A 9,778-nucleotide genomic window follows, 5' to 3' on the forward strand; every position below is an offset into this window, starting at 1 on the left:
CCATTTGCAACAACATGGATGGACCTTGAGAGAATTATATTAAGTGAAACAAGTCAGGCACAGAAAGAGAAATACCACATGTTCTCACTTACTGGTGAGAGCTAAAAATAAATAAATAAATTCACACACACACAAAATAACTGGGGGTTGGGGGGAAGAAGACATAACAATTGCAATTCCTTGAAGTTGACATGACAAGCGAACAGAAAGAACATTGTTGGGTGGGAGGGGGGAGAGGGAGGAGGGAGGGAGGTTTTGGTAATGGGCCACAATAATCAACCACATTGTATATCGACAAAATAAAATTTAAAAATAAAACATAGAAACAAAAATAAAAATTTTTTAAAAAAGGAAGAGGTGCTTATCTCTTGTACTCCTATTGTTGCAGTGGGCTACTGCAAACTCACAGGGAGAGGCAGGAAACACCTAGGTTTGTGGCAGGAAACAGAGTTTATTGATATGCTGTCATTGGCTCAGCAGACTCCTGTCCAAAGGCTGAGCCCCGAATGCAGCAGGGCTGTTATTTTTATCTCTTAGCATTTCCAGGTTTTTGCAACAGGGCAAAAGTGGTGATCTTATGATCTTATGTGGTTATGACTCTGTCTCAGGGTGGAAAATTAAAGTAAGGGAGAAGCAGGGTGGAAAATTCTGTTACAGCAATGTGTGGCAACCTCAGTGTGAGACAAGGTGCGGGTGCAGTTGTAGCTGGGTCTGTATGATATCTGGGTGAGGGTCTTGGTTATAGCATAGCGGGGCATAGCCAGGCAAACACGAGTGCCTCGCTATAGCTTATAATAGGCAGAATAATGGGTCTCCAAGGATGTACACATCCTAATCCCTGTAACCTTGAACATGTTACCTTCCATGACAAAAAAGACTTTGGAAATGTGGGTAAGATTACAGACCTTGAGATGGGGAGATTACTCAGGATTATCTGGGTAGATCCAACCTAATCACATGGGTCCTTAAAATCAGAAAACTTTTTCTGGCTGAGTAGAAGGTCACAGGGGATATGATTATGGAAGAATGGTTGGAGAGATGCCACGATTCTGGCTTTGATGATGGAGGAAAGTGACCATGAGCCAAGGAATGTGGGCAGTCTCTAAAAGTTTGGAAAGGGGGAAAAAATTCTTCTCTACAGCTTCCAAAAAGAAATACAGTCCTGCCTACCATCTTGTCTTTAGCCCCGAGAAACCCTTGTCAGATTTCAGACCTGCATAACTGTAAAGTAACATGTCTTTGTTGTTTAAAGTCAGCAATTTTATGGTAATCTGTTACAGCAAAAATAGGAAACAAATACAGCACTTAATACAAAGCTACTGTAGCAGGTGCCATACTGTGTTGTAAGTATGTGTAGTAAAAATTTCTCTATATCTTAACAGACTGTGAGCTCTGTTAAGTTAGGGTCATGTCTATTCCCTCATGGTATTTCCAAGGCCTAGTACACCTAAGTGATAAACAAAAAAAAAAGGCCATTGAATAATTGAGGAAAGGAAGGTGTAAAAAAAAAAAAAAGAAAACAGAGAGAAAGGGAAGAAGGGAAGAGGAAAAGAGAATGAGAAGAAAGAGAGAGAGAGAGAGAGAGAGAAAGAGGAAGATAGAAAACAGAGAGAAAGGGAAGAAGGGAAGAGGAAAAGAGAATGAGAAGAAAGAGAGAGAGAGAGAAAAAGAGGAAGATAGAGGAAAGAACATGTTCATCTACAAGGCAACCGGAAGTTACTAGCAGAACAAATATCCTGTGCAACTATGTGCTATCTCTGTATTTCTGATATCCTTTTTAATTACATGGCATCACTGTTTGAAGAAGAATTCAAGAAAGTTAGTTAATGCAGAAATGGTTCTCACAGTAAGAAATTATCAGCAGTCTTTTACTTTGATTATATCCTCATCAAAATCAGTATTAACCTTTGAATGCAGGACCAGCAAGTACTAAAATATCAATCTCTAGTACAACTCTTAAGACTTTTTTCCTTAATTCAGAGAACGTATTAGTTATCTAGTTATTTTGAATATATATGCTTGTATAATATATATATAAATTATACATATATATAAATAATATATATTTATAAATATACATATAAATATATATAAATAAGTCCTGGGCAGATTTTCTATCTAATGAATTGAATATTTTCAGCACTGTATAAACAACTTCTTTAATTACCACTCAGTCTAAAACCAGTGATGATCTAGCTTGGTTACAACACACAGAACACCCAGATGGTGAATTAAAGCTTCTTGTTACAAATGTAGAAAAGAAAAATAAATACCCCAGATGGCCCCATATTCAATGGAGTGGTGTGTACTTGTGCATATACACTTTTCTGCGTGTATCTGCATTAAAGAGAGATAATGTCACATGGTTTTAGAGTCTGATTCTATGGCTTTTATCACCATTCATTTTAGAGATTATTTATTACATTTACTACCAAATTACATGAGAGATACCAAAACACAAGCATTTGTTTCACAGCAATAAAAATAAATCTTTTAAAAGTGGAAAAATTTCAGTTAACTATGGGGATTTTTTCAACCATGATACTAAATAATTCATATGACTGGTTATTTTTTTTTATAACTCATGTATTTCATGAAGTTGATCAGTCGTTTTGATGTCATCTAGACATGAAGGTACACAAAAATCAGCCACATGAAAGCATAGCAGTTAATAATTTAGAAAAGCAATTCTAAATAGACTTCTAGTATGAATAATTAGTATGGGTTAGAGTTTGCAGAAAAATATACAACAGTTCTTCAATATTTACATAAAAAGTACTTTTAGATAAAAGCCAAATTCATTAAAGTTTTAACAATGCATTACAAACTGTGCTGGTTGTAAAATAAATAAATATCCTAAGATTTTCAATATTTTCCATTCTAATTTTGCATGTACAAAATATCATTAGCAAACCTTCAAGAGAAAGAAAAAGACTGGCCACTAATTAAAAGCTTTCTTTCCCTCTAAAAGAAATTTTCTTTCATCACGAAGATATAAAGAGTTGCTAGGATAATGGTTTCTGATGCATTATGTATGTACATGCAAACAGTTTCACTACATTGGCCTCGAACTTCAAATTATTCCTGTTCCACACATTCTATTCCATTGTATTGTTTCTCTATAAGAAATTTGTTTTATCTTAGAAACATAAGTCATACTAAAAAAATTATATATTCACACGTTTTTGTGAAAGAGAGAGCACAAACTATAGCATGTCTTATTTGATATTTCTATTTGTGATTGTTTATACATTTCACCTACATTTAGGAATGGGCTCCTAGTTTGTGTGCAAAAATTCTGTTAAAGGCTTTAGTCAAATAAGTAAACCCATTACAGTGAATTAAATTTAAAATATGATCAAGTAAGCAATGCATTCAAACAAAGGGGTCTTGAAACCAAGAGAATTAGCATTTGAACTGCTCCTGAGAACAAATGATAATCTATGCTTAATTCTTCAATGTCAACACCAATTTTATTATCTCAATGACTATTCTGGCATTTTTCCTTTGGTTCTCCATTCTCTGAATTAAGTTTTCTACATATACAAATACAAATGCAGTTAGGAGAATTGTCAACACCAATTTTATTATCTCAATGACTATTCTGGCATTTTTCCTTTGGTTCTCCATTCCCTGAATTAAGTTTTCTACATATACAAATACAAATGCAGTTAGGAGAAGATGTGGCATATTTATCTAGACAAGTAGTAAAATAAACTACTGCACCAATTACTTGTATATTGCAGGCAAAAATCGCCCCAGGACTTCAATTATACTATTAGTTGCTTTAATTTCCATTATATTTTTCAGATGTAAACAGAACTGGTAACGAATGATATACCACAAAAGCAGAATCTATATATGTAATTTGATTTTTGCCTTACACTACTAAAATTTTGAAATGTCAGGTTGCTTATATGGTAATAGCAAAAGACAATGATACAGATTGGGTTTGCCTTTGATGTTCTTTCCAAATCAGTGACTGCTTTCAAGCTTGTTGAGATCCTGGCACTACAAAATACCCCATACTTTGCCATTAACTATCCAAAAGAAGTTGGTGAATAAAATGCCTTTTATTACTACAGAGATTATAAACAAAATACAAAAGAACTTGATAACTATAAAATGTTTTACATCTTTCATTCATTTCACAAATATTAATTGAGTACATATGAAGGTACTTCAAAAAGTTCATGCAAAGATTTGCATTATTTTTTAATTCTATTTTTTTACTTTTTGAAAGTACCCTCGCATTATGTACCAGGCATTGCTCTAGGTATTCAGGATATGTAATGGTGGATGGGGGAGAGGGAGAGACCTGCCACAAATTCCTGCCTTTTGAAGCTTACCCTCTACATGAGATATTCAGAGATGTACCACTTGTCTGAAGCTAAAGAGTGAAAGGTACACCCTACCTGTGAGCTGTCGCCGCCTGCTTTGGGTGGCATCACAACTGGTGGAGCAGGGTGTAAACTTGGACCAAGCAGTAAAGGTGCAGTCTTCTCGACATGGGACCATGCATTCTTGCACGAGGGGAGGCATGCTGTTTGTCTGCTTGAGGCATTTCATCATTTCTGCTGACTGGTTATCATCAGAGATACATGAGACAGCTAAAAAGGAAAAAAAAAGCATGGATTCTTTTGTTTTTATTTTGACTAAATCAGTCTCAGCTACTGGTTCTTTGACAAAATAGCAGAATCTCCCAATGTTTGAAAATTTAGTTTTCATTGCGATTGCACATGGTGTTCAATGTAGCCAACCTTTATTTCTCTCTGGAAATGAAACTTTTATTGTCGCCATTGGAGATATCTGAGGATTTAATTGTTTTCCTTATTACTCCAAACCCTACATTGACAGAAACCAAAATAACTTCCAATAATTTATTGTACTTCCTGCTTGTGAGCAACTGATCTATAGAGATGATATAAAACAAGGAAAGAGAATCTGTGAGAGAGAGTAAGATAAGGACACAAAAAAGGACAAAATAATTTCACAAAATCATATGGACTCTTCCTGGATTTGATTTTTGTTTGTTTGCTTGTTTAGATGACACGTATGGAAGCAGACCTGCTTTCACTTCACAGTCGCTATTTAAAAAGGAATTCCTGCTGTCTACAAATAAATGTTTTTCTCCTTATTGATATTTAAGGATCAGTCAAAAATTTTTAAATCTTTTTTTTTCAAACACAGCAGAACATAACCAGATAATTCCCATTATAAATATCTTGTCAGTTACAGATAACTTTTCAGTTTCTCTCATATTTTTCAAGTAGGATGTTTCTAGTCATACTATAAAATAACTAATAATCTCAAGGTAAAACATTTATACAATTTTGCTTAATTTTTTATTTGATTCTTTGGGCTGATAACATTAATATTATTCAATTATGAATGCATGATACTTTGGTGAATCTTTTATTCACCCTGATTAATTATGGACTCTATGAGGATGTATCTTTATATTGCCTAGATCTGCATTTCTCAACCGCTATTGAAATTTTAGATCAGACAATATGTTTTGTGGGTGCGTGAGTGAGTCTTGTGCATGGTCAGATATACAGCAGCATCCCTGGCCTCTACCCTTTAGATGCTAATTGCACACATCCCTTCCAAGTTGTGACAACCAAAAATGTTTCCAGACATTGCCAAATGTCCCTTGGGGGCAAAACTGGCCCAGTTGAGTACTACTCTTCTAAACAAGTTTCTAACCATGGATGTCTACAAGAATTCATGGATCCCATGGCATCACTCCAGACCTACTGCATCAGCATATCTGGCAAGAAGTCCGGGAATATTTTTGCCTCTAAGTATCCATGTGATTCTGATCCAGCCTGTCCACTGACTACCCATATTTAGCTTGATGCTGTTGGATATAGTGTGTGTCAATGAATATTTGCTGAGTTCATCATCCTAAAGAAACCATAGTTTAGCATCATTTTTATTACAGCTCTTTAAAATCTGCCATGTGACCAGGAATAAAGAGATCACAGCTTAGGATCGATGTTATTAACTCTTTATATAAGCTTTTGTAATACAGGGTAATTCTACATAGCGACTTTTTTCAGATGCCCATTCTTCTCATATTCTGAATTCCTTTCTTTATTCTGAGCACAACAAACAATAAGTCTATCTGAATATCACAAATCTGTCATTTTTTAGAACTGGTGAAAGCTAAATCCATCTAATGCTTCAAGAATTAGCTAAGATGACAATAGATGCATACACAATACTTCCCAGTTTGTACATCTGCTCCGTGGCAGGTGGAGCTATTCATTCATTTTGAGTGTTTTTCGGTTTTGCTTTATTCATCCTCAGAATAAAATCCATTTACACATCAAGCCAACATCACCTGCATTTTCTTTGTTGGGAATATTGCAGCCATTAATGATGAATCCAGCAAGATACTTTATCTTAAGTAGGGTACAAGCAAATGCTATTTGAGTTGCATGTTTAGAAAACCAATTTGAAGTCAATTTAGAGGACTTTTATCCTGCCATGTTAATTTTTTTACAAGATGATAATGCACTGAATAACATAAAGAAGAATTTTAAACACTTTTAGAAAGCATTGCTATTTGAAATTTAAGCCTCCAGATGTATACAAATGAGAATTTTTCCCAATGATAATNCACATTGTCCTCTCCAGGCCTCATTTGCTTCTTGGCCATTCTCATTATCTGATGGGTAAAGGTAAGAAGAAAACCTTGGTTGAATCTTCACCTGATTCTGGTGCTACATTTATTATCATCATTAATCAACCAATAGATCAAATATGGCCCAACACATTCAGTGCTTAACAGGACTGTGCAGAGCATATCTGATCCATCACTCCTGTAGAAACTGATGTAGTCGTGTAGTCTAACAGAGACATTTGAGGTTTCTAAGGGTCACAGACACACAAATTTGGAGAACGAAGTTTGATAACACCCACATTAGTCAGAGGGCCATAGCTCTATTAATGGTAACCCAAGGGCAAGTGGCAGCAGATAAACTACAGACCATGCAGCCATCAATTGACAGCAGGAATTACGGTTTTCAGATTTCTTCAAACCCAGGATTTTAAATAAAATCCATTTACACATCAAGCCAACATCACCTGCATTTTCTTTGTTGGGAATATTGCAGCCATTAATGATGAATCCAGCAAGATACTTTATCTTAAGTAGGGTACAAGCAAATGCTATTTGAGTTGCATGTTTAGAAAACCAATTTGAAGTCAATTTAGAGGACTTTTATCCTGCCATGTTAATTTTTTTACAAGATGATAATGCACTGAATAACATAAAGAAGAATTTTAAACACTTTTAGAAAGCATTGCTATTTGAAATTTAAGCCTCCAGATGTATACAAATGAGAATTTTTCCCAATGATAATATATTATTCTAAAATATTTTATTCACTTTCTATAATTTTTCTTGAATAAGTTTAGAACTTGAAAGTTATAAGCAAAACCTCAATGATATTTTGAAGTTCTACAAACTACCTAAATTAGAATATAATGCATTTACAAAGGTCTATATTGAGCTTTTTTGAAATAATGCAGGAAAACACAAGAAATTAAGAATAGTTATAGCATATGATGACACCCACAATGTAGTCAAATGCCAATGAGTGCAAATTCCAACTCCATACCCTGGGAGTCATGAATGTTTTAGTCTCCTTATCCTTAAAATCAATATAATAAGAGCATCTATAATAAAGAGTGGTGAGAACTTTTAAAACAATGTCTTACACACACTAAGGGTCAATAAATACTACCAATTATTACTATCATTTGTAGTTGTTGTTGAATACAAGCAGGCTGATAGTTCTCAGACAAGTATACATGCACACATTGTCCTCTCCAGGCCTCATTTGCTTCTTGGCCATTCTCATTATCTGATGGGTAAAGGTAAGAAGAAAACCTTGGTTGAATCTTCACCTGATTCTGGTGCTACATTTATTATCATCATTAATCAACCAATAGATCAAATATGGCCCAACACATTCAGTGCTTAACAGGACTGTGCAGAGCATATCTGATCCATCACTCCTGTAGAAACTGATGTAGTCGTGTAGTCTAACAGAGACATTTGAGGTTTCTAAGGGTCACAGACACACAAATTTGGAGAACAAAGTTTGTTAACACCCACATTAGTCAGAGGGCCATAGCTCTATTAATGGTAACCCAAGGGCAAGTGGCAGCAGATAAACTACAGACCATGCAGCCATCAATTGACAGCAGGAATTACGGTTTTCAGATTTCTTCAAACCCAGGATTTTAATTTCTTTGGAAGTATGAAAAGAATCACTAGAAATTATAACATGAGCAAATTAAATGAAATAATTTCCTTCTTGGAAATGTTCTAGTATGAAAGGAATCAATTAATAAATATGTATTGAGTGATTGTATATTAAACCATACTAGAGGGTATGAAAATACTGAAGAAATTGTAAATAAGAAGGCTGCAGGAATGGAAAATAAGCAAAGGAAACAAAACAAATATGCAAAGGAAATAAAAAGAAGACATTAAGAGTAAATGTGGATAACTAGTACAGTGCAATTCAGAGGCCCCTTTCACCATACAACTCATAAGCCAAAGATATTTTTTAAATATATTAGTTATATGCAACATACAATATAGTTCTGTGACCAACATTAAAAGTATAGTCTCTTTAAGTCAGACAACTTCTTTTGAGGAATTAATCAGAGGTAATAGAATGTACTGATAAAACAATATGCTTTGGTGTCAAACATAACTAAGGGCGACTCTCCATTTTTTATGGTTGTTACCTTGGGTAAGTTACATAAACTCTCTTAAGACTCAATGAACTCATCTATGAAACAGGAATGATAGTAATACCTACATTATATGATAAATTGATACAAATGAAGTACTCAGCACAAAACTAAGCACTTAGGTGCAGTAGTACATGAGCCCTGAGAGTTACATACTATTATGAAAAAGGCTATTGGAAATGAAATATAAGAAATGGCAGGAAAGAAGCTCCCTTGTACTAAAATGTTGAGGTGAGAGCCTCTTCCAAAGAACACATGGCCTTACCAAGGATGTCTGTTACATTTCCAAGGGTTGCACTATGCATTCTACTTCATTTTCCTACAAAAATGAGGCTTATATGCTATTCCATAAGAGCACAATTCCAGGAACATCAGAAACTGAAAAGTAAGCACTGTTCGGAATTTTCACTGAAACATCAAGGTCAAAATCCTTAACAACGCTGAGCAGAGAGTTTCATGAGGGGAGAGTGAACATTTGCTCAGAAGAGTGCTGGCACCTGTGCATCTTCACACCCCACTTACTGAGGTGGTCATGTCTAACAGAAACAGGTACCATTCCCCTCTCGGCTAATGCCGAATTCAAAAAGTTTCAATATCTAAGCAAGATTTAGTGGCATATCAAAGGTTTTCCGACCATTAGAACCATTCATTACTCTTCAAAAGAGGAGTAAACATAAGACAGAAAAAATAGCTTATGCCCAAGGATCAGGAAGAAACCTTAGTAGGGTCACTTTCTTTATCTCCATGGTGGTCCAGACATGCGGCCTTGGTTATACCCCTGAACATTATTACCTGCACCATCTGCCCTGATAGACCTTACTGAACTTGATCCATCCATTCATCCACCCAATTACTTGATCCCAAAATACATTAACTATGAACGATTATAAAAGCAATGTGTGAATTTGTACAAACATATACATATGAGTATACATATATGAGGGTACTTCAAAAAGTTCATGGAAAGATTCATACTATCTTTTAATTCTATTTTTCCATG

At 35.0% G+C, this 9,778-nt stretch overlaps 1 protein-coding gene across 1 annotated transcript in view; it reads right to left on the reverse strand.

Moving 5' to 3' along the window:
• LOC103590118 (thrombospondin type-1 domain-containing protein 7B-like) overlaps positions 1-9,778 on the reverse strand; it is a 419,640-nt gene that overhangs the window by 232,377 nt on the left and 177,485 nt on the right. Inside the window, exon 8 of the mRNA XM_008572266.1 lies at positions 4,416-4,610. Coding sequence (XP_008570488.1) covers positions 4,416-4,610 — 195 coding nt within the window. The remainder of the gene's footprint in view (positions 1-4,415; positions 4,611-9,778) is intronic.

Source organism: Galeopterus variegatus, unplaced genomic scaffold, assembly GCF_000696425.1.
Source record: "Galeopterus variegatus unplaced genomic scaffold, G_variegatus-3.0.2 Scaffold770, whole genome shotgun sequence".
NCBI classification, from domain to species: Eukaryota; Metazoa; Chordata; class Mammalia; order Dermoptera; family Cynocephalidae; genus Galeopterus; species Galeopterus variegatus.